Source organism: Perca fluviatilis, chromosome 17 (genome assembly GCF_010015445.1).
Source record: "Perca fluviatilis chromosome 17, GENO_Pfluv_1.0, whole genome shotgun sequence".
Taxonomy (NCBI): Eukaryota; Metazoa; Chordata; class Actinopteri; order Perciformes; family Percidae; genus Perca; species Perca fluviatilis.
This window is the reverse complement of record NC_053128.1, coordinates 24,900,700-24,927,429: the sequence shown is the minus strand read 5'-3', so window position 1 is coordinate 24,927,429 and position 26,730 is coordinate 24,900,700. Positions and strand designations below refer to the sequence as shown.

The window sequence follows — 26,730 nt, the reverse complement described above, 5'->3', positions numbered from 1 at the left end:
TTTTTTCTTCATTGCTCTTGGGCCCTACACTATCACCCTACAGTATTTGTCTCTTACATAACCAGCCCTGATCTAACTGTGTAACTACAATAGATGTAGTTCCAGCAGTAATTCCTTCAATGATTCCATTCAAAGCTAATCATATCTGTTTTTCCACAGGGAAGGCTTTTGAGATAACCTATATACGATTGAAATTCTACACCAGTCGGCCAGAGAGCTTCGCCATCTACAAGCGCACGGAAGAGGATGGACCCTGGTTGCCTTACCAGTATTACAGCGCCTCTTGTAGGAAGACCTATGGGAAGGATGCTAAGGGTTACATACGCCCAGGAGATGATGAGAGGACTGCTTTATGTACAGATGAGTTCAGTGATATCTCTCCCCTCACTGGAGGAAACGTGGCTTTTTCCACCCTGGAGGGAAGGCCCAGTGCATACAACTTTGACCAAAGCGTGGTGTTGAAGGTGAGGGCACATTGTGTCGTGTATATTTATATGCATGTTATAGCTATGGTTCTTTTTTCACATATTTTCATTTATATGGCTAATATTAGCTCCACTCAAAGTGATTTTGCAATAAGATCACTCACAACTAACACAATATATATAAATAGCAAGGGAAAGAAAATCAGGTACAAACACATTTGAAAAAGTAATTCATGCAAAATAAACATTTCTAAGAGACAGCTAAGGTGCCCTGGTAGCTCACCTAGTTGAATAAGAGACCCATGTACTAAGGCACAGTCCTTTAACGCAGTGGTCCGGGTTCGATTCCAACCTGGGGCCCTTGGCTGTATGTCATCCCCCTCTCTCTCTTCCTTTTTCACATTTTCAGCTGTCCTATCCAACAAAGGCAAAAAAAAAGCACAAAAAATTATTCTTAAAAAAAAAGACAACTGTTTTCGCATCTCTTTAATGTAGCACCTACATTTCTAAAACTTAATGCCAATCCATAATGGATGTTATGTTAGTCTTGACCTTTCCAATATAAAAAAATCAGTTTTACAATGTGAACAACCTCTTCAAAAAAAGGGTTATTATTTACCTGTAGTAACAAGGGCTGCTCTCATCACATAGACAACATGTTGTAACAGTGCCATACAACTAATGTTTCCTGACCACTACTTTAAACGTACACTTTTACACAAACAAACATACTGTAGCTATACACATTTACATACATGCCTTCAAGCCTTTTTTCAAAACAGCTGAGGGGAATCTAATGTTAGCTCATAACAACATTGATGATATATATATATATATATATATATATATATATACATATATATATATATATATATATATATATATACACACTTATAGGACCTATAGCTGTCATATGCGTGAATATGTGTTTATTTTTAGGTCTCAGCATTGCTTACAGTAAGTTATAATCATCCACAATGTACTGTAAAAGTAACTTTGTCACAACAAATTAAGTAAGTTAGCTTATTAGAGCAGACTTACCATCCACTGATGGAGGATATATTATGACGATACATGCAGTAATAATACCTCCAATTGGAAGCAGATGAAACGTGTATGTATGGCCAGAAATATAGATCAGGATATGAAATGAAGATGGTCCATCTTCAAAGAAAAGTGATGTTGTAAGCAGGCAAATCTCTATCTAAATTGATGAATTATATATATAGACTACAATCTGTTTTTAATGAAAGCGCTGTACTGTTTTGTACAGGAATGTACAAAATATTGACCAGGGAATGCGAAAATGTTCACAGTATGAAGTATAAAGAAAATAGATAAAAAGAGATAAGGAAGGCAAACATTCTCTTTCAACATCCTGTTTTCTACTTCAATTCACTGTGGAGTTTTTCAATATTGGACCAAGAACACGATTCTGGATGACGAGCAGTTTATATACGTTCATTCAAAAATATGTTTGCGAAAAATGTGATTCAAGTTTTTGCTGTTGCAAATAAGTAGCTAAATATTAAAGTAATTTCTAGTAGACTGGAGGCAACAGCAATAAGACAATGTAAATGACCCCAGCAGGAGCTGAATGACCCCTCATTCAAAATCAAAGTTATAGTTTCTTAGTAAAAGTCCCAAAACCACCTCCAAAACCTGTTTCACAGGATGTGGACATACAGTATACTGTAGGGCTCCCACTGCCTGCGTGTTTTCATTCTGCATTTAGCTTCTCTCCACTGTCCCTTACAGTGGTATCTGCATGTTACTATTTTTATTTCCCGTCTCTACAACAAAAACAACAAAAAACAACAACCCCACCACATTTATTTCAGGAACTATATCCTATATCAGTCCACAGTCATGCCCCCCTCATGTTAGCTAATGATAACATCTTCTTCTGTTTGACCTTTCTCCTGAAATGTTGTGAGGAAATAGGTCTGGCAATACAAGACTACCACCCCTGTAAAGGAAGCTGTCCTCCTCAACATCATTAAATAAGAAGAGTAAGGGTGTCTTTTGGAGGATGTGTGGAGGATATGCAGTGTAACCCTGCATAACCATAACCCACTCCCAAAGAAAGTAACCATCTTCCAAAACTTAATTAATTAACAATGAGGGGATTTTTGGAGGATGTGTATTGCTCTGCCTCTCAGTATATTTGCGGTTTACGGTATATTAGTCAATTTAAAGATGATTTAGCTCTAGCACACCCAAATCCCAATATTTCTCTCTTTTTTTTTTTTTTTAAACTCAACTATGAAATATGTTGTATGGTGTTTCAAATCTCTAAAAGCAATGTTCAATGAAAAACTGCTGAAGCAAACTGGAGCCTGTCTCAGAGCAGATAAATAGCTTTTTGTCTGCCATCGCTAGTGTACTTGGATATTTTGTCATTCTCTTTAAAAAATTATATTTAGTTTGTGAATAAAAAGCAGTTTTTAAATATATATATATATATATATATATATATATATATATATATATATATATATATATATATATATATATGTATATGTATGTGTATGTGTGTGTATATATATATGGAGGTTAGATTTGAAATTAAATTGTGGCATGATGAATAAAAGCTACTTAATCTTACAGAAACACACAGCACATCAGCTGATTCTAATAGTTTGTAACTGATTTGTTGTGACAATGATTTCAAAAGCAGTGTGATGCAGCTGACAAGCTGTTAGGGCTACATATGGTATCTCTGCTTGCACACATACTTTTACCCCACCCTCGCCACCCTAACACAAACAAATACTTTCTGTGGAGGATGCTGTCTTCTCATAAAACCTTCCCTCCCATTAACCAGGGCACTTTGAATGGGTAAGATCTCTGCAACCTCCTACTGAGTAGAAAGAGACAGCTTTCCTTAAGTGTGATCCCATTTTAAACTGGGAAAACATGGAGGATGGAAAGACAGCAGTGGTTGAAGCCACATCAACTCTCAAGCATACGCTAAGCTGCACTGAGGAACAGGATAAAGACATTTTCTCCTCATCTCTGCTATGAGACATTCCCTTGCGTCTACGGGTGAAAATAGAACCGAAATGCACCATTAGATTAGCTTTAGTGTTGCTATGGGTTGTGCACATTGTGGGGCAGGCTACTGTCAGTAAGGCGACATCAGTACGGCCGCATGAAAGAGCACGCAGGACAGGATCTACTCATCTGTCTTGCTAGAACAACAAAGAAAGGAGAGTTAATGAAAATATGTCTTAGCAAAAGCCACTTAACCCACTCTAAAGAAAAAAGACCTCTCTAGAAGTTTCCACGAGCAGAAGGATGTTCTCCCTCCATCCCATTATTCTCTGCATGTGTGTATTACTTTGCTTCCTTCACCTCCTGTGCTGGTATTTTTACTTTTTTTTTGTGTGTGTGCAAAAGAGTTATAAAATGCTTACAAGGAAAGGTAGCAGCAGCCTGGTTTTCTAGTTCAGAGATTATTAAACTGTCCTTTTCTGATTAATCTCTTCCCACCAGTCTTCTACCACTGTGCTATTTTGGCCTCTCTATATATCTGTTATACAATTCTGGACTCTGGCAGACTGGGACAATAGCAAACTGGAGTCTAGGTTTGTAGGACATACAGGATTGAGTCTGCTCTGCTAACATTTTGTGAAGTGAGCATTATGTTTTCAGTTGGAAATGCATGCTCCATGCATGGACAGAGCGAGAAATAAATACATCTTCTCACTATGAAAGGATTATGTGGGATTAAGGATTAGGCATGGGCAGAAACAGGTAGTCTGAGAGTAGTCAGCAATAGCGTGATAGGAAGAAAGGGCATTGTGGTCAGGGTGGTGGACACTTGCCTTAATCTGTAATGACCTGGGTGCAGTTACAAGTCTAGAAAGAAAAAGAAAACTTGCCCAAACTAACTGGACTGGGTTACTATTGATGGCAAATATAACTGAAGTCGTTTTACTTGTTTACGCTAAGTGGTTTGTTAATTTTTTTTACCTTTCCACAGAAACAATGTTCAGTTTGTGTTGCTGTCACATAATTCACGAGGTGGCATGCAATTCTCCAAACACAGAATTTATCACAGTGAAGATAACGTCGATAGCCGTCGATACGGTTACAAACAGGCTCGGTGGTGAATGGCATGCTGACGGTTTCAGTGTTTTTGTGTTTATAGCTGAGCTGGACCAGATATTCGGTTAAAAGAGATCGGTGATGCTGTTTTGCCCTCATTGTGCTCCGGGAAATTTGCTGGAAGTGATTTAGTGTAGCGTTGTATGTGGAGTGAGCACTGCACTGGACTCCTTTTAAAAAAAATTGCCTTCTAAATGCTACATTGCTTGTGAGGAAATTACTAGTGTAACAGGCTAACCAATTTCAAAAGTGACATAATGTCACTTTTGAAATTACATCAGCATTAGGATCCACTGCACACCGCAGTGGATCCTAATGCTGATGTGAAGAGTGGTTCATGTGGATTTTGAAGGTAAATGATAAATATGTTTTTATATTAATGAAGGAATATGCTGTTAATGTTCTACACAACAGATTATCAAAATATCTTAGCCCAGCAGTGCTGTTGCTTTGGGCATGGCAATGTCGTCTGGTCGGTGCAAAACTTTTGTTCAGACTGAAATATCTCATCAACGTTGACATGGATGCGCACCTTATACCGGTTGAACCTTTGATAGACTTCAGTGACTTCAAATTAGAGTTTTCAGTGGATCTAAAAGCACTTAAATGGTAGCAACACAACACCTCTTCTTTTTCTGGCTTCAGAGAGGGGGAATGCTGTTCCAATAATCACCCTTATGACTCGGGCTTTTGAACTGGTTTTGCTTTTTACACTTCAGAGGACTCATCCAAAAAGTTTGTTTATCTAGGACAGTTTGATTCCCAGGTGTGTTGGTCCCTCCGTCCAAAGCTCCAGCTTGTCCCTGTGTCTCCTTGTCCAGGTCAGCAGCATCACAGATTTCACTCTCTGAATGAGGAACAGCAACAGCAGCTTCTGATTTTGGTGTCTGTTCCTCACCCAGTCAACATCTCTGTGAATGTGATCATTCCTGTTGTTCTGTGTATGTGGAACCACTGTGAACAGCTGGATGGAAACAAATCTATGAATTGGGGGGAAAATTGGGGGGAAAGCTCAACAGTACTGTATTCTGTATAAAAATAACTAGGTTTAAATGCACATGCCTGCCTGAAGCTAATTCAATTCTACAGGTGGTAGTATAGAAATAATTCTATACACTAAACATCATGTAATATTATCCATCCCAGGACATGAAATCTTTCCTGAGGTAAAATGACATAAATCACTACCATAAAGTCTTTAATAGTTTATTTTCTGTCTACAAAGTAATTAAGATCACTATCAAAACGCCATATCAGATTTTATATATTCAGATGTGGAAGCTGCTGTCACTCATAAAATAAAAATATTTCATTTTTTAACAACTTAATGTGTTTAATGCATCAGATTTAAGAACTACTGAAGTAAACATAAAACATTAATATTACTGAATGGTTTATTATTACTGAATACACAATATTATTGAATTAATGGCCGCTGTTGTGGAAACTTAGCAATGGTAAAACATTTACACAAAACAACATAAATTACCATTTAGGCAGGTTGTTATATAATCTTGCTTTAATTACATCAAATAGTTGCTATTACTGCAGGTGTGCAACTTTCATTTTAACAACTAGATGATATTATTTTCATGGTGAGGCCATGTAAAGAAAGAAAGACATAAGGGTGGGTGGGTGATCAGTGAGGAGGCCTTAGTTACATTAAAACCTGGCTACCGATGGTGTTGTTGGCTGTATTTTCAGTATTTGGATCGACCCACTGATTATAAAGCTGTGGGGGATCAATATAAGCCAAGAATACATAGATTGGGTGGCAAATCTCTCAACAGACCTGCCAAACACCCCTTCTCCTTCACTCCACCTCTCCCTCTCTGCCTTCTTCTTAAACAACAAGATGAGAAGACCCATAATTGACTGTGATCTGTTCTCCCATTAGAATAAAAGGTGGATCAATTGCACCATTTCTTTCATTTAATCTCTCATTCCCCCTCTATTTTAAGGGTGATGGGACAAACGGGTGTAGTGAGCTAAGACAAAAACGCATCGGCCATCCTCTTTGATGCAAAAACAAAGCCGGTGGAATGTAAAAGAATATTCTTTTCCACGCAGTGAATCATCAAAAAAAGGACGGTGGGGCATACTCTACTTTAATGGTGACATACTGGTTCCCACTTGAGCTACAAATACTAGAAAAGCAAGATGAAAATGAGCAAGTCAATACAAGGGTTGGGATTGAGAGAAGCACTCTGAAAATATAATTCCCACAACAGCACTATTTCTTGAATATAAGAGGATGGAGGAGAGGGAAACAGGGAGGGAAGTGCATGCAAGGTTATAATAGCTATTGGTGTTTAACAATAAATATAACCCCTTACACAAATTCAAAAAGGTTTTTTTTCTGTAGTGTAAACAATAAATATTACATTATTTTACCAGAGTAATTCTCTCGGTTGCATGCTTGTTAGTGCATACTGTATATTGGAAACAATAAGACAAAAATATATATATATTTTATTTTCCCTTTGAAAGCCTGTAGGCTATGTTTGAGCCCTTGTAGACCTGTCCAGCTGATCATAGATAGTGTCACCACCACAGCACTGCAGGCTGCTCTCGAATGCAGCATTTGTGGCTGCAGGGATTTCCAGGACATGTTGGTGCTGCCCTCTCCAGAGCCTTTGCTGCTGACCTCGTGCGACCATTAGGGGCCGGTGGTGAAGCCCACCTAAACAGTTCTGTCAGGTATGGGGGGGCAATGTGATGCACATGTTCAAAAATCAAATTTCTAATTTATCCAATACTTTGGTTTACGTGGAACAAATATTTTCCTAAAATATTGACATTGCCATCAGCCTCAGCTGATGTGTTTAGTAAGAATTAGCAGCAAATGTTAGCACAATAACTGGCTATAAACTACACTGGCGAACCTGGTAAATGTGTCCTGCTTTACATCAGCATAGTCTCACATTGCCAGACCTATCTCCACAGCGCTGTGGAGGAGGGCCTGGCTAGTCCACACAGCATTACGGAATGGGAGCAAAATGTGCCCTGGTTTATTGGCATTTCTTTAAACCAATCACCATCGTCTTGGGTGGCGCTAAGCACCTGACAGAGCCCTGGTGCCGCTGCATAATAGCCTCGGGAAGGAACTTGATAGAACATGTGTACGTTCAAAGGTTGTTTTAGTCGTGCAACAGAAATCTCAGATTGGACAGATAGTCTAGCTAGCTGTCTGGATTTACCCTGCAGAGATCTGAGGAGCAGTTAACCATAGTCCTCATACATTGACCGGAGTTTAAAATTGCAACACAAAGAAAGCGTAAGGTAACGTACATCCGGCCGTAAAGAGTGACATCCGGCGGAATTTCAGGTGGCAACGGACCAATCCCGGAAGTGGAACGTCGTGGATATATAGATAGACTAGATCAGCATGATAGCATTGTCAGCATGCTGATGTTAGCATTTAGCTCAAAGCACTGCTATGCCTAACCATTACTTAGTCTTCTGAATCCAGAACTCCAAGAAAACAATATGATACTTTAATTATGTCACAGTATCAACATGTTCTTGTGAATCTTATTATTATGTTAGTCCACATATCAAGTGCACATCTGTTGCCTATAGGTCTGGCAATCTTGCTAAATAGAACACTGGCAGCAATCTATCACGCTCCCTGAAAAAGTCCTTCAGCCTCAGATACCTCTTCATTATTTCAAACATTGTGTGAATATGATTATATTTCCATTAGCAGGTGACATTGGCTGACTGCGAGATTTTTGTATGGCTAATATAGTTTAATGGTTAAAAAAAAAAAAAAACATCAGATAAGTGTCAGATTTTTGGCACCATTTTATGCATCTTTTCTACTTTCAATGAGCCACATGTGATGATCACACATTGTAGCGGTTATGACTTGAGCTTTTCTCACGTTATATTGAGGAAAAAGAGCTAGAGAACACTCTTAATACCCTGCGGTTAGGTGTCTGGGATTGAACTCTTTTATTTTTCCTCAGAAAGCAAACCCCGAAGAAGTCTCACGCAAACGGAAGAGAAGTAGGAAAAATGTCAGTGTTGTGATTGTACACTGATTAGCCTCTATGAAAAACACATCTATAAAACAAGCCTCTGATTTTGTGAATGCGGTTGCTCAGGCTGAATGTGTTTTTACATGAAGTTGATGTAATCAGAGTAAATGCCCCAAGCACTTATTATGCAGTTTTTCTGCGTTGTTTGTAGCAATATTTCGTTTCTATAGAAATGAGCAGTGAGCCAGCTAATGTAGTAAAATCATACCCCGGAGGTACAAAAGAGGCCATAGCCTACTGTATTTTGTGCATCTGACTGACACTGTAGACCATAAAAAAGGGATGCATTTTAAATTCCAGTGTGCAGTTGCACAGAGGGACATTAAATCTAGACTGAAAAAGCCACTTCTCTGATAAACATATATTTTCAAAGTGCTTTTTATTAGTGTGGACAGATCACTTAAGGAATTTCTCTTCATAGAAATTTTAAAGTGCTCATATTATGCTTTTTACCTTTTTCCCTTTCCTTTATTGTGTTATATATCTTTTTTGTGCATGTTATAGGTTTACAAAGTGAAAAAGCCCAAAGTCCACCCCAAAGGGACTTACCATCTTCCAGAGAAAACACTGTTCCCAAACTGCTCCAAACAGCTCTATTGTAGTCCAGCCTTTACTTCCGTGACGAATGTGCGTCACTTTGTAACACACGTTATAATGCTCGCCTAGCTGCTAGCGTGGCACACCCTCATACTCTGCTTCTGACTAGCTAGCAGTACTTAACTAGTTACTGTGCATGTGCGACTCCCAAAAAAGCTGGAACAGAAGTGAGATGCGTCACTCTGTAGCTAAAACAGAGAGCTCAACACACAGGGTGAAAAGAGGAGCTGCAGCAATGTGCAGTACAACAAAAATATGGAGTTTTGTTTTTTTTTATTAAACCATGTTAACCTATTCTGATATAACCTCTAAATACAATTATTCACCTGAAAATGATCATAATATCAGCACTTTAAATTAATCAATTGTCTTTTCTTGCAGTGAGATCAGGCATTTGTATCAGGGGTTAAAATTACAGTCTTTAGATACAGATTGTCAACAGAGCATAAAATGATCTTTGGTCTTCTCTGTGGCATGTCAGCGTGCCGTTTCCTCTGCATATGGCTCACACAGAACCATGCATATTTCATGAGGCTTAAAACAGGAATTGCATCCTGCCTGTTTTATTAGCATTTTAATCCCTTTGCAGATTTACCGCTTGTGCCTCAGTCTGAGGAGCGCGTAGTTTCAATATAGAGACTTCACACACTTCAACTGCTGCTTTTAAAATATATCTCCATGTCATTTTGAGAGGTCGAAGCAAAATTACATTGAAAAAAAGCGAACATCTGGTGACACTTAAACAAACAGGTGTTTTTATTTTGCGTATGTTTCAGCATAAATATAGTGCTGTGTTATACCAGTGATCTAATGTGGTTTGTTTTAATTCCCAAATTATTTTAATTTGGAATAAACAACACTCACCTTGTAACACAGCATTTTAGATGTTTTCTCTCAAGTAATGGCTTACTTCAAAGAGGGCTCTGTTGTCAAGTTTGTAAAGCTCTTTTTTTCAATAATCACGCAGAAGATGAAAGCTGCTTTTTGAATTCTAATTTAATTTGTTCAGTCATCCATTAAAACGGTTTGTCTCTCCTGCAACCAGTCCAACTTCCCCCCCACTCTCTCTCTCTCTCTCTCTCTCTCTCTCTCTCTCCAGAAAGCTGTGTGGCAAATTGGAGCTCCAGCATTGAATGACAATGAGTAAAAGGGGGGGAAAATACATATTGAGGCCACAGTGAACTTAAGCAATTAAATTAAAAAAGTTATTAACTTTAGAAAGAGGGACACTGCTCTCCTTCCCGTCACTGCCTGCAGCCAGAGGTTTCCGAGTTCAAGGAAATGGACTGAGACAGAAAGAGGGGAGAGGGGACGGAGACAGACATGTAGGGAAAAAAGACCTAGAGACAGACAGGGGGAAGAGACAAGATATATTTTAGAGGTGAGGGTGAAGGTTATGAGCCCCTGAGCAGAGATGGCCTCCAGAAACCATGTTTGATATCGTCAAAAGCTTTGTTGTGTGCAGCCCTGTCTATCTGCTTGTGCACCTGCTCACTTGATCATTAGACCGTTATTGTCTTAAGCAAAAGGACTGGCTCATTGCCACTCTCAACGCCATAGCCTATCCCTAAGTCAGCATAATTGTAGCATTGTGAGCCCAAATTCCATGGGAGTGAGAATCAAAGTTAATTAAGCTTTTGCTGTAGTTTGCACAAATAATCCGTAATGGGCTGACTACTAATTAACCCTAAGAAACTGCTTTCTTTCAGTGAGTGATATTTGGAACTATGTCTGCTTATCCTTACACAGTAAGCACTGTTTGTCCGAGCATAACTAATAACTCTTCCATATGATAATGGTCTCGGACTCTATGATAAATGGAAGAGAGTATTTGCTTTTATGGTGTGTAAGAACTTTAAAATGCTAACAATGCATTTATAACACGTTATCATCTATGTGCGTGCTTTAGCACGAGAGCTGCATGTTGGACACAATATCAATGCAGTACCAGTGTTCAGAATGGCCCCTCATTAAAAGAGGCGTGAATCGGCTGTATTTTAACATTGATGATCATCAGTTTGCGCTACTTATTTATTTAATAATTTAACAAAAGGGCAGGTCATGTTCATTACGTCCTTCTCTTGTTATTTATAGGAAACATTGAGCTTCAGTTGCGATTTGATCATATTTTTATTTTTTTGTAGTATTTTTGAATGACTGTGCTTCCCTCCCTCATGTCCCCCTGAGACAAAATTTTTCTGTATTGTGGGTCTTGAAAAAAGCCTCTGATGACGCAAAAATCGTCATCTAACATCATCGGAGGCTTTTTTGCCCAGAGGCTATGGACTACAGCCAGCTAGTTCCGCATGTTTTCAACCCGCCCATAGGGGGTGGGACTGTCACTATCGGATGCGAGACGAGTGTCATCTTGAAGCTAAGCTAAACAGGCTCTCTCTTTTCAGCAGCAAACTTTTACAATTTTACAATTATGTGCATTCAAACTACCGCACATCGCCACCGGGATACGTCGGTACAGATCGGAGAATAGGCAGGAAACTTTATTACAGATGGAATACTCGACACCCTACGCGAGCTTCGCCTGCTACGGAGACCAGCACCTCAGCATGCGGTGTCACTCGAGGCCGCTAGCCGGGTAAGGGGACATCGAAAGCGGTGTGTGTGAAAGCAGAAACGCGGACCGAGGGCAGGAGTTCGAGCTAGGTGGAAAGCTAACGCTAGCTGGCCACCTGTCCCATCCATCCTGCTTGCAAGTGTCTGTTCATTAGACAACAAGCTGGACTACATCCAACTTCAAAGAAACTCCCAACACGAGTTCAGAGACTGCTGTGTTTTTATTTTGTGGAAACATGGCTGAACAACAGTGTACCAGACTCAGCTATCCAGCTACCAGGCCTGCTAGCCTTCAGAGGAGATGGAGACTCGTGGAGGTGGACTGTGTTAACACGGACACGGACTGGAGCAAAAAATGGGGTGCTTTTATCCAACTACTGCTAACCGCTGGTGGAGTTTGTGACTGTTAAATGCCGACCATTCTACATTACACGCAAATTCACGGCTGTGTTGTTTATACTCGGTATTTACATCACACCAAGTGCTAATGCTACCAATGCGTTAGCTGAACTTTACGGAACATATAATGTGTGTGCACTACATATAGCCTGTTTCGTATGTCGTTTTTATATAATGTCATTTTTATATATTTTAAATGTGTAACACCACTTGAGCCACGGTGAAACGTTATTTCGTGTATGGTGGAAATGACAATAAAACCCATTTGAGTTGACTTGACTGCCTCACTGTCTATTATGTCTGTAACCGGTAGGTGTGGCTTGGGAGTGGACTCGTAGGGAAGTGAAGCAAGTGCATTCTGGGAGTTGTCTGTCATCCACATGAGCCAAAAATAAATTTTCTAGCTTTTCTCGGTCTAGAAGGCACCAACTTCGAGAAAAATGTCACATTTCTACTACATAAATGACCCAATTTAATGCATATTCATCTTTCCAGCAGTGAAATATCCCTTTAATTTTCCCATACTGATACTAGACAAGTAGACCATGGATGAAAAGGTAGAAAAGATAAGCATTTAAAGATAATTTGTATTTTGTAAGCATGTCGCCTTACGCCTCAAGAATCATTCCCTTTTCCATGTGTATTCTCTAGCTTTGTTCTGGCCACTTGTTTCTATTGGAAAGTTAAACTATAGTTTATTTTATAATTTTCCTCTCCATTTTCTTAACCTTACAGCCCCTCGTTTTACCTTCATTTGTTACCTGGCAGCTAGGTTTCCCATGTTAAACCCCACAGCTCACCTCTCATAAACCATAAATGAAAATCATGTCATGTCCAGGTAGTGTAAAACAAAATGAAGAATGAGCATCTATTTTCCCTAGAAACTGCAGTGCATCAGGGGTTATTCAGTGTCTTCCAAACCCCATTAGCCAGTGAAGACATGTCAAGCAGGGCAAAGTCGATAAGCAAGGGCCGGAACAATAGCACGCCAGCCAACTGCACTCAATACTGAACCACTGTAGTTACGGTTACTGCAAAATAAAAAATGACTGCTAAGGCAAAGAACTGTCTGGAAATCCTGAAGTGCACTCCAGCTGGCGGAGGAGTGCAGAGATAAGGCTGGCAGAGGGAGAGAAGGAAAAATAAAGAGACAAGGTATAGGCTAAAGTGAGAGGGCATTTTAGGTAATAACACTAAAGGTGAGATGAGTTATGACTGCAGAATAGTTAGAATTTTGCTGAAATGGAGCCACCAGCTGGCCTAGTTTAAATAACAAAAAATGTCTACTCGCTTTAAAATGATCTGTTAATTTGAGATTTGTACATGCTGTGCCACTGATTGCACATGACTGAGTAAAACTCCACTCTAAAAAATATTCTTTATACTGACAAAGTAAGTTTACCGACAAAGCTAACACACAGGTGGTACTAAAGTCCAGTAGTAATTCTGACACCATCCATGCAAGGGTTAAATCAATCAGGAACACGTGTGTAGTATATTCACACCAGATGTTCCAATAAGGGGCTATGACCTCTTGATGCCCCAGCAGGATGTCTCTTGGGACTGCAGGCATGGGCCAAGCAGGTGGTCTGAATCCCAGGATCCTTTTTCTTTGAAACAGGAGGATGGTGGTCGTGCTGACAGAAGAAGAAAGCCCCTAAGAAGCAGCTCTTTTAAAGAGAACTTAGTTCTAAACTTTTACTGCAGTGCTGCTCAGGCTATTTTAAGATGAGAGAGATCAGATTAGGTAGCCTACCTGTGAAGAGAGCCTCAGAGGGCTCAGTAGTGTCATCTTTGTTATATTTCTTGCTAGTTACAAATTAGGCCACTTTCTTCACAAGAGTTATGCTTTTTTTTTTTTTACATGGTAATTGTTAATTAAATTGTTGTTACATTATCTTAATGCTCATTAGGTACTATACAGATTCTGCTGAGGCAGCTTTAAGGACTACCAGCTATCCACATGCTTATTAGTCTATTAATTACTATCCTGTAAACTTTAATGTCTTCAAAACTTACAGAGAGCTACTGTACATTGGTTTCTATTATCTTCTCTGTTCTTTTCTCTGTATTGTTGATTTCTGCTATGCTCCAAATGGCTCAAACAGAATATTCAAGATCAGAGTAGGCTGCCAAAAGAGCCATGTTTGCTTATTGCAATGTTGAAGTATCCCTTAATGTGCTATTCATTTTCAGAATGAATAGCACAAAAATATAAACAGGACTTAGGAAATCAGTCTGTATCAAGACTAAGATTCTATAGCGGTTCTGTGAGGCTGCACTGTTTGCAACAGCCATGATATGGATGTAAAGAAGGTCATATTTACCAGGTTTGCCATTGTAGTTTAGTCTGTTAGTGTGCTTTTGACCTGATAGTGGCGCTAGATTAAAAAATCAGGGGATCACCAAAGTGATTAGGATTCATCCTTTGGGCTCCATGGATACATGTGCCTATACCAAATTTCATGAAAATACATGTAGTAGTTGTCAACATAACTAAACTAAAGATGTCAACATGCTGGTGGCAATAGATGTAAAGTCAGGGGATCACCAAAGTCAGTAGGATTCATCCTCTGGGAAACCTCAGTGTCTGTACAAAATCACTTAGGGCAATGCTACAGGCATGGTAAAGCTGGTATGGTGTATATGGTACACTTTACAAGATGATAACAAGGTACAGTATACAGTATATGATTAGTAAAGTACACAATTTGTACTACTTAATAGGCTAAAATAGGCCTAGCCTGAGCCCTATCCAATATGTGGTGTCTGATGGGTTTTAGCACTACAAAGGTAAGCTGTAGTGTCTGAGAAAAGCATGAATGAATGAACTTATCAAACGTGTTTTTAGTCTGAGGCCCATCCGTTCCAATCTCGTTCTCTCCCATTGCCACACTTCAAAGACACCTCTGGGGAGAATGCTTCAAAATGTACAGCATAACAGGCTTTTTCAGGACTGCCACAGAGTCCCAAACCAGCCAAGAAACAGACAGAAAGTTTCTCTTCAGCTATTTGTTTTAAAGTTGGTTCTGTTAGCGAGTGAGGGATTTCTCATGTCATTTGTTCTCCCTTTACCTGGCCTCACTTTTATCTTCCACCCCACTATTGCACTTCCCGTTTGCTTTTTTCTCTGTTTGGGTTATCCCTCTTCACTTTCTTCTCCCACTCTTGCTTCATCCTGCCTTTACCTTTGCAGTGAGCTCAAACAGAGGAGCTTAAATCATATCAGGGATGGGAGCTTTGCCACATGTCATCCATTAAACTGCATGTTTTTTTTTCTCCCTATTTTAGCTTTTGTCTCCATTAATCCCCTTCTTTCTTCACCCCTCTTTCTGTCATCAACTCAATTTCCCTGCACCATACTCATTATTTCCCCATTACTTCTGCTCTGTCCTCTGCCATTACACCCGTTTATCATTGTTTTTTGCCCCCAACGGCGCCTTCCACGCAGCGCTGCCGTTGGGAGGCACTGGTTATGGTTAGGGTTAGGGTAAAGGTTAAGGTTAGGGTTAGGTGCCTTGAAGGCAGCGGTTGCAGTGTGCCTGGAAGGAGCAGTTGGGGGCAAAAAACACCATTGAGCATTACACCCTCACCTCTTCTCCTTTCCTTTATCCACCAACTCTCCATTTTGAATTTTCTTCGCTCTGTCACCTAAACCCCAGTTTGTGTTCTTCACCTTCTTGCTTCCCGTGTGCTTCCTTATACCTACCAAGAGTGGCAGCAGCCAAGACACTTGACAAAAGTGGATGACATAAACAAACAAAAAAATGTAACCTCTCTTTCACCCTGTTGGACCTTTCTTCTTCCCTACCTTCTTTTCTTTTCCAGGAATGGGTGACCGCCACTGACCTGCTCGTCTCTTTGGACAGGCTTAACACCTTTGGAGATGAGTTCTTCAAGGACGCTAAAGTGTTGCGCTCGTACTTCTATGCCATCTCTGATTTCTCTGTGGGTGGCAGGTAAGAGACACCAGCACATGTGCCATCCAGGATAATGTCACCCTGCATAGTCAACACTCTTTCTGAAATGTCAAATGTTGTTTGTCACTTTACAGTGGTTGAACCAAAAACCAAATGAAAACTCAAAAGCTTGAGGAGGTAGGGGTGGGTGGTTGGGCATACAGAGCACATGTTTTGAAGCCAGAGCCCAGGGTTTTTTATTCTATATCTATATATTGTTAGAATTAGGCTTGTAAAACAATTGGTTAAGGTTCGGTAAAAATTATGGTTTTGGTTAGGTATTGAATTCACCATGTCTGTCACCATCTGTTGCTTCAAGTTAGCTTTTATTTTACTTTTTTAACTATTTACCCAATACAACAATCTTTTCAGATACATTTAGTGTCAACATTTTGCATTTGCAGTGAACAGTTTGCAGTCACGCTTCAAATAAAATGTCCTTCTTGTGTTTATAAATAACATTGGGCCTCATTCACCAACCGTTCTTACGAAGAAATGTGTCCTTAAACCCTTCTTAGGAACTTTTTACGAAGATTCTGGCATTCACTAATGTTTTCTTAACTTGGATTTGTTCTTAGCTAAGAACAAAATCTACGAACACTGAAAAGCACTCTTACGCACATTTGAGTGATGACAATTTGCTCCAAATGATTGCTTACTGCATTTTATTTAATTCTACAGTCGTTTACAATGATAGTATTGTACTGTAATGTATTTCTGATCATTTGTTGAAAAAAATATCATAGTATGCAAAAAAAACACTAACACTGCAATTTACATCAGCAATTAAACTGATTAAATCCTGCGTTATTTGGTGATTGATCGCTATTTATAGGGCCAAAATGCAGTGGTAGAATGTAACAAAGTACAAATTCGTCCTAATTGTACTTAAGTAAATTTTTCACGTATCTGTACTTTACTTAAGTAGACTCAATAGTGCATAGCCTACTTTTGACTTTTACTTTGTTACATTTTGCAGTAATTATCTATACTTTCTACTCCACTACATTTCTACAATGTTCCGTTACATTTTCTGATCAGTTTCCCCCCTGCCAAAACGTCTTCCTGACCGCACACATTTGTCTCACCAGTAAAGTTTGGTTGCCATAGATACTGTATATATGGGGCACCGCTGATCCAAGCTGGCTCCGGTGCTTCAGAGCCCGGGCGCAGCGCCGCTGACCCTCGGTAATACAGCCCCCGGTAAAAGTGAAAATGAAAACGTTTGTTTTTATTATTCCCGTTTTTAAATCAAAGTTGCTATATCTTTTTCTCTCCACAGCGTCGTTTACTCCTCTGCCAGGCTGCGTAAGACGCGTTCATATCTTATTTATTTGGCTGGACCTCTTCACATCTCCCCATTTGCGCTGCTTCACACACTTTATTTTCTTACTTGCATGGTTAAAGAAAATAAAATACATCCATGAAAAAAAAACAACCGCATTCCGATTCTAACGACACATTTCCGTTTTATGCTGGTTAGGATAGGAACTTTTTTTAAAAGCCAGGCCTTGTTTGTGGTAGTGGACACCTTCTACTTTTACTAAAGTAAATATGTCTCTGGTTATTTGTACTTTTATTTAAGTACTGAGATTCAGTACTTCCTCCACCGCGGCTCCGAAAATCTCCGAAAACCTGTCTCCCAGGAGGTGCACAGGAAGTGTCATGTCCTTATATGGGAATTTGCGGGGCGTTTTCTTATGCTAATTAGGAACAACTGGCACGCGCTTTCAGTTACGAAGACGTGGGATTCATCAATCCTAAGAACACAGGTGCGAACAATTCTGCTGTTTAAGAACACGTCATAAATCCGGCGTAGACTTTTCTTAGGAACCTTCTTAAGAACATATTTAAGAGAAAACTTAGGAAGATATTGGTGAATGAGGCCCATTGTCCCTTCAGTGTTAACTTTCCTTCAAAACACAATTGAATATGCACATGTTGTATATGAACATTGGGACAGGGATGTTGTGTAACACATGCATCCTTACGTTTCCAATAGCAAGACGAGCAATCAATACCTCATCCTAAAAAGCTGTTTGCTAAACTAATAACAAAAACATCTTGCTGTCTGTCAAGTTGCCATCGGGTGAGAATAAACCAAGATAATCCTCCATCCTCCTTCCACTTCTTTTGGTTTATTACTCAAAGTAATGAAAGAGGACGTGGTGCCAAGGACCAGGCTCAGATAGAAGTAGACGATTAAGTAGTTGAGATGAAGCCTTCAGACAGAATATAAATTTGATCTGACACATGTCATAAACACTTTGGATCACCGCAGCGACAGGACAAATTACCCGCCAATGCCACAACACCTGGGGGAGAGACCCACATGACAACATGTTAGCCTTGTGCTTTCTGTATGAGTACACATGCCTTTACACCTCCACGCTACACCTCGCCAAGTCGGCCAGTCCTACTTACAGATGCTGTGAAGGAGTCCTCGTGATTTATACAGAATATCAATGCAACCATAACCAAAGGTACACTGCTACGAAAATAAAAGTGCTAGAATTGTGGTGACAGCAATCCACATATATGAAAAATGCTGTTCATGCATCTTTTCATTCTGTTTTAAAGTGCTCATATTATGCTCATTTTCATGTGAATATTTTTTATTTAGAGGTTGTACCAGAATAGGCTAACATGGTTTAATTTTCAAAAAACACCATATTTTTGTTGTACTGCACATTGCTGCAGCTCCTCTTTTCACCCTGTGTGTTGAGTCTCTGTTTTAGCTACAGAGTCAGACATCTCACTTCTGTTCCATCTTTGTTGGAAGTCGCACATGCACAGTACCCAGGTAAGCATCGCTAGCTAGTCAAAAGCAGAGTATGAGGGCGTGCGTGTTACAAAGTGACGCACATTCGTCACGGAAGTAAAAGCTGGACTACAACAGAGCTGTTTGGAGCAGTTTGGGAACAGTGTTTTCTGTTGGAGATGGTAAGTCCCTTTGGGGTGGACTTTGGGCTTTTTCACTTAGTAAACCTATTACATGCACACAAAAGATATATAACACAATAAAGGAAAGGGAAAAAGCAAAAATGCATAATATGAGCACTTTTACATGAGGACTCTATTTCCCTAATTATTTTGTACTGCACATTTGCTGCCTGTACAGTTCAGGTCACCTCCCTCTTGACATATTCAGTTAGAATTATCAGCAGCTCACGTTTCCTCTAGCAGAAAGATCTGATATCTGGATTGGAAGCACTTTGGAGTTACTAGGTTGTTGTCATCTCAGCGACAACAGAAATAACTGGGTCTAGCCTCAGGCAAGCATACGTCTGGATCCGGGACAGCTGGCTAAATTTGACAGAGCCTGCCACTCAGCGACAAGTCCCTGTCCCCTATCACAGCCACTTGACAAAACCCGCCGACACTGCCAGGAAATATTACGCACAGGAGGGCTTAGCTGCCACCGTGCTTCAGAGGAATTGATAGGCTTTCGCAATGCAGGGAGAAAGGAAATTAGCAGATATTAGCTATCTTGTTATGAAAATTGACTTAATAAATCCCATTTATCTCTTGATTATTTAGTTCTACTATCTACTTAAAGAAATATAAAACACTTATTTGGTGCACAAATAAAGATAAAAGGCAAATATGCCTGCGCGTAGGTAAACATTTAACACAAACGCACACACTAATACTCGCAGAGATACATGCTTTTTGCTGTTACTCTTGGACAGTGTGAGTGTATTAGCAATGAGTGCACAGTTGAACAGAGCAGTTGCTGAAGGGATATTAAAACCCCACCTCATCTCAAGCCATGTTTATGCCTGTGAAAGATAATAGGAAGTGACAACTCCTCACGGTGGAAATACCCTCTCACTTTCCCCTCTTCCTCTGCCTTCTACTCCGTTCACTGTGTGCATACGTATGTCTACACTTGAGTCCTTCCTTTACAAAACTATCTTTCTGTGTTTCCCTCAGATGTAAGTGTAACGGTCACGCCAGCGAGTGTGTTGAGGTGGAACATCTGGGCCTGGTCTGTTCCTGCCAACATCACACGGTGGGAGATGACTGCCAGAGATGTCACCCCTTTTACCAGGACAGACCCTGGGCCAGGGCCACTGGGGACTCTGCCAATGAGTGTTTGAGTGAGTAGCCTGCTTCTCTTCCTCTGTCACAAGCCCACCGGGTGCAGCCTCGTGTAGAATCCACAGGGACGTGTTGAATAAAGGTGACAAGTTCAGGCTGTCAGAGGTCCCATAAAATCCATCAGTGCACCACCTCACATCAACCCCCAATATATCTTAAAATGATTTCCTCTCGTGCAGCTTTTGCATTTGCTGCGTGAGCGAGTAGATAATGACAATCAGTATGGCAATTAAGTGTTCATAGAAATTGAAACTCACTGATTCTTATTATGCTGTAAATTGAATGGTATGTTATTATGTTGAACCCAGCTTCTTTCAGCATTTAATTGTCTGCCACCACATCTCCGTTATCACTTTTTCAGCAATAATTGTTAATTTAAATAATTGATTTAAAAATGCCTGCATTGTAAAGTCTATAAGTATTGGCTCCCTGGAAGATGTGGGTTCCGCTTCTTCAGTTTCTGTTTTCTGTGGATATCTGTGTGTGGGAATATACGTGCTTTGTTCGTATGCACATATGTTTGCACATACCCCACCCCCCCCCCCCCCCCCCCCCTCATTGGAGTGTTTGTGTATGAATTAGCATGAGTATTATCAGCTTTGGCCCATCACCCTGTGCACGTTTACTGAATGCTGTTGAGGATGAATTATAATTGGCTGAGGGATAAAACCCATAAAGGAGAGTGACTCACAAATTGTATTTGTTTTTTGCCGAATTCTATTAAGCAGCAAGCTTGTTTTAATTACTCTTACTCTTGGTTCCAAACAGATAGCGTCTTAAATACAGTACTGCACCCAGAATGTGGAAACATAATAATGAATGCTCAGTATAATTACACATCTCTATCTTGCACAAAACTCATTTTCCACCAACCTTTTTATATTTCCCTTATATAACATTCTCTCCGTGACATAGTTTTATATGCTGGTGATACATTTGCATCAAGGTAGTTAAATAAACTTTCAAGAACTTATAAACAGTAGAAATGCAGTTGTTTTTATGTTTAAAGACAGAATGAGATCATAATCTTCAATGTCATAATGTCAACATAGGCAGTCAACACAGGTTTTTGACTGCCCATCTCAACGTTGGAAAGGTCTCGATCACCACATGAGGAGTACAATCTCAATGAGATTCTGTAGTTTTTGTTTGTTTTTTGATAAATCTTTCATCATAAAAGGCTTTAAGGATAACTGCCTTTTAAACAAAGTCTCACTTAAACCACAAAAGAAACAAGACTGGGTATGAAATGAAAAGTTTGAATACAGTTTTGATAGAAACTGCTTCATACAATTATATCATTTATCTCATGTATGTTGCTGCGCTGTTATTGTACAATTAGAAACTGCATACAGTGTACACATGCTGTTATAATGTCCACGTTTGTTACAACCAAGAGGTGAAACAATGTCAAGATGTTCCAGCCCCTGTACTTGCTAGTAATGGGAGAGATGTCTTCATACTAACAATTGCAGGCTGAGCTGTCAGAGGTATAAGGTGTGAAACATTTGTGGGCTTGAGGGGGCTGAGACCATTTGTTATACCTGATATTAAGTCTGGGGAGCAGCCTCAGCACCATTTGTAGTGTGAGACTGCGTTGGCTGCATGTCATTTTAGACTACTCTGAAATAAGGTAAAAGGGATGAGGTGAATTGTCAGAATGTACCCGGCTGAATCGAATAAAAGGAACATGATCTTTGATTTTGCAGGAATTGAGAGAAAAAGCATAAAGCAAAGTCACGGTCAAGATCTTGTATGTCACATTCCTTGTGTATATAATTATTAAATCTATAACCTAGCAGTGATTAGAATAAAGTTGGGAGCTTGATAGTTTTATTTACTTTATTATGCTAATCTTTGCTTCCAAGAAAAACAGCAGTGTCAGTTAAAAATAATGTAAAGCTAATTTGCATATTTTATACATCTTCAATAGTGTGGATGTAAAAAAAAAATGTACATACTAATACAGTACTGTACACAGAAACACTAAAATGGTCAAAACTGTAATGAATGTATCAAAGAATGTAAATAAGTGTTATAATTGTTATAATAGCAATTCTTCAAAACATTTCAGTCAAGCACAGTGCAGCAACAATTTACAACACAACAACAACAGAACCTCACATAGATAGTTATGTATATGACGCACTGATTAAAATACGAGGCAGCACCTAATTCACAAGCACTTTGCAACATCGACTCCAATTATTGTGGCACAGAAAATACATTTTGAAAGGTGGTGGTAAGTCAAAACACGTGCAGTGCAATTATGTTGGCTATTTACAATGACTGCTTTAGCTGCTGATAGAAGCCGACAATTTCTTACAAATCTGGCAAAAATGTCAAGTGTCTCTTTCAAGCAATATTTTAACAAATAATCCTCTAGCAGGGATACTAAACTATAACAAACTCATGACCTTTTGGGACTTAAAAAAACATGTAACCCAAGAATAAATAAAATAATTATGATTAAACCTGAACTTTACAAAATAAACACAAAGTGGCAGGAAAAAAAACTACTTTCTGCATTGGTGTCTTTTTGCCTCTTTAACTCTTCAACTGTAAATCCTCCTCTTATCGCATTTTTGTGGCAGTGCATGCACTAAACCTAACTGCAAGGATTTGAAACGTACTACTCAAATTTGTAGTTATCTCATTTTAAATAATAAACTTGCAGCCTCATATCACATACAGATATCCTGGAAAATCCAATTGTTTATCTCAGTCAGTGCAGTATGTGTTTATACATGTATGCAAATCATCATCAATCAAGCATCACATTTCTCAAAGGTTCTGCATGTCAGAACAAGATATAATAATGTGGTGTTAGGTGACCGACAATATACATCAACCAGAATGCCTGATGGTAGTAAACAAGCACCATAATGCAAACACGTTACAGTAACCCCATTGGGGACCCTCGATGGAGTGTGTGAGTATAATGCTTTGGTCAGTTAGACAAATTAGTCCTCCCACACACTAAGACACACCAACGTACTTTAGTGATACAGTATGGTTTCTTTATATTTCTATTCAGTATCTATTTATTCTGTCTTCCAAGATAAAAGGCATCTCTAATATCATAGTAGTATATATTCTGCTCACTGTATACAGCCCCATGTCAATTGTGGTTATTGTATTTTAAGATATTTATCAGGCAGACTGCTTCAGATTTCCAGTAGAAATTATTTTAAAGAGCAAAGAGATGAACAGCAGTGGCAATCATGCGTGATGATTACAGCTATCTGTGCTGTTTTTAGTGTGTGAACAATAGTAGCAGGTGGTAAATGGAAGCTTCAGGGGGGCTTGTTATGCGAGTGTTTCATTGTATGTGAGCATGTGCTCACATACATGTTCCTTTATTGGGAATTTCACTACCAGTCTAGGTTGTTCATTCACTTTATATTGGACTGCTGATTGTTCTGCTTGCTGTTTACTTTGTGGCCTTAAAATAGGTGTGGAGAAATATGCAATGGATTGATTGTTTGTGGGTTTATGTGTTTGTATCGGGGGTGAAATGGAATGTCATTATCATCAAGATTCTCCCCCTCTGAGACTGAAATCATTTATAGCTCGAGCAGATTGCTCACGGCCTTCACGATTTCCGTTGTTTGTATGGTGTCATCAGCTTGGCCTGCGGCTGTTCCAGTAAGAAACTTTAAATCCTTTCTTGCCACTGATTTAAGGTTGAAGGCTGCAGTTGTAGCTGGGAGACTGTGATCATTTGTTTGGAATATCAATAGTACACTCATAGTACTGCCGAGGCTTGTCATCTAAGCCTCCTGGTAGTAGTTATTTCATGGCTCCAGGATACTATGCATCCTGATAAAGTTCCCTTGGACTTTGGAATTAAAATAGCCCCCCATCATCACATACCCTTCACCATACCTAGAGATTGACATGGTTTTATTTCAGTTAGCCTAATAGCTGGTTTGATTTGCATTGAGAGATGATTTTATGGAAAGTACCCCATGCAAATCTCTAGGTATGGTGAAGGGTATGTGATGATGTGGCACTATTTGATGTGTTGTCCCATTAAAAGATATAATGAAATATTTACTAAAATGTGAGGTGTACTCATTTTTGTGAATGGATTCATTTTGTGTATCACTGCAGACACTGCCATTACAAATTCCTTTGGCAGAGGAAATTATGAGGATTCCAAGGTCCAGAGACATTAGCACTACTCCGGTGTGGTAAATAATGTGGATGGACAACTGGACTGCTCTTGTTTGCAAATGCTGCATTTTTTGGAAGACCTCTTATTAAAAATGTATATCTTAAGCTACGCACAACGGTAACAGGCGCAATAGTGTGTGGGTTAGGTAGAGGTCTGATTTGTCTGTAACACTAAATGTTGTACAGATATGTATTCAGCGTGATCCCTCATACACTGTGGTCTTATCACTGCTGGTGTTCTGCTTTCTTGGCTAGTCCGACATCTCATTTGTCCAGAAAATTAGATATAAAAATGAGAAATTATTGTGCCTGCAGGGATTGTGGTCCCTCCGTGTGTTCTGCAACAATACTAAGAAATTTTTCATATAAAGGGCAGAAGACAATAAGATGGTGAATTGCATCCCCCTCCCATGCAGGTCCTTCCAAAAACATGCCTTGCTGCTGAAAGACAGCTGATGCACAGTGCTGAATTTTGTATTCCAATCAGGAAAGGTTATTGTAGCTTGTTTGTCCCTGACTTTTATTTTTCATTCTAACTGATTTCATCGACCACTACACTTCCATAATTCAAGCCTTTTTGATTTATCACCCATAACAAAATGAAACATTCATAGATTGGTCTCAAAATTCCAGTTTATATATAACCTGGGTACAATATTTTGTTGTTATTACTGTATTTCATTATTTTAATAATTTATATATGTTTTTGTGTATGGCATTGTGTATGATATTTGGTGGGTAATTCAGGAGGTATTTGCATCACAGTAGCTGATTTCTGATGTTCTTTATAGAGCACAGACTACCTTTTGATCAAACTTCCAGTAGCACTCAGATTGATGCTGACAAGAGTTAACCGTCATCATTTTGATTATCAAAACGATGCAATCAACATAGGATGATATTACAACATTGCATCTCTGTACTTGATTGTAATGAGTTTGCATAGTGCTACTACACCATACTCGCAATAAGAGTTTATTGTAGGCTGTAAGGCACTGTGTGCTGTTAAAAGCACTGGAGATATAGAAGAACGTGGCTTTCACTCTGTGTCCAGGCTAATCTGTATGAAACAAAGCCCCAAGGAGCAATATTATGGCAAAGTCCACGCCTATATAGGCTTGATATGCAAATTAAAGAGTCCTTGAAAGCCCTCAGTAGGAGTCTGAAGTGCTGCCGGACCGGCCTGTCAAGAGAGGTTAGTGCCTCTGGCTCATAGTCACTGAAGGCACTGGGCCGTCCCTTTTTCTACACAGAGACAATGAAGGAAGTTTTTTTTTTTTTTTCGTAATGTAGACATCCACTTACAGTTAAGTTGTACAGGATCTGTAGAGAATGGTGATTCAGCGAGTTTATCATCTTGGTATCCTGACTTACTGACCACTGTTACTAAACAAACTACACATATGACACATGATGATGAATATGTGACCATTCGAGTGGACGAAGGGCCACCTTTGCAAATGAGTAGTATATAAACATAGTTTCTAGGAGACAGGGTTTTTCTCACAACAACCATACATGCAAGTCAACCTTAAACTATACCAGACCTTGTGTAAAGCTATGTGCTAAAGTCACATTTCAGTTTATTTGTCACCTTAGCTGTAAATGCAACTACCACAGGTCTCTGTGTCTATGTAATTGAGGGAAATAGAATGTATGGCTGAGAAGGCTGCAGGCCAGCACCCAAATACCCAACAGTGGTGCATTCTAAAGTATTTCTATTTTAATCCTCTAGATTTCCTATCCAAAAATGTGTGAGGCAAAATGTTTGAGGAGGTGGCTTCATCAATCACAGGATAAAGTCCTTTGTGCATTATTGTGTTCATGTGTGGAGCCACAGTAGGTATGCCTCCTTACTTGTGTGGAGCCTCTACAGTAGCTGTGATGCAGAGGCTGTGTGGTCGCCCGGACAGGATTGAGGAAAGCATGTGGAAGAGGTGTATGTGGGCGGACAGACCTAAATGTGGTCAAGCTGGTCAAACACAGTTCTTTGGAATGTTCTGTAGAGGTTGTTGTGTTGTGTGCTGTTGAAAAACAGCTTTAAGTGATTTGCTCTGTCTCAGTTTCCCTCTGCCATACTGTGTGTGCACTGCTTATAGCAATCGTCATCCCACATACACCACCATTAAACTGTTCTGCCATTGTTCACCTCTTTACCTTGATGGGAAACATGGATTTTAACATGATTATTATAATGTGTTTAATGTTAATGTTAACCATGTTCTTTTCATTCAATATAAGAGGTCGACTAGGCTAATATGACATTAACATTAAAGGCTTTTAATATACATTATTATTTAAAAAAAATACACATAGAGTCATTAAACACAGTTGAGAATG

General features: G+C 39.4%; 1 protein-coding gene across 1 annotated transcript in view; it reads left to right on the top strand.

The window, feature by feature from the left end:
• lamc3 (laminin, gamma 3) overlaps positions 1-26,730 on the top strand; it is a 98,681-nt gene that overhangs the window by 9,087 nt on the left and 62,864 nt on the right. Inside the window, exons 2-4 of the mRNA XM_039780503.1 lie at positions 160-464; positions 15,977-16,107; positions 20,044-20,210. Of these exons, the coding sequence (XP_039636437.1) occupies positions 160-464; positions 15,977-16,107; positions 20,044-20,210 (603 nt within the window). The remainder of the gene's footprint in view (positions 1-159; positions 465-15,976; positions 16,108-20,043; positions 20,211-26,730) is intronic.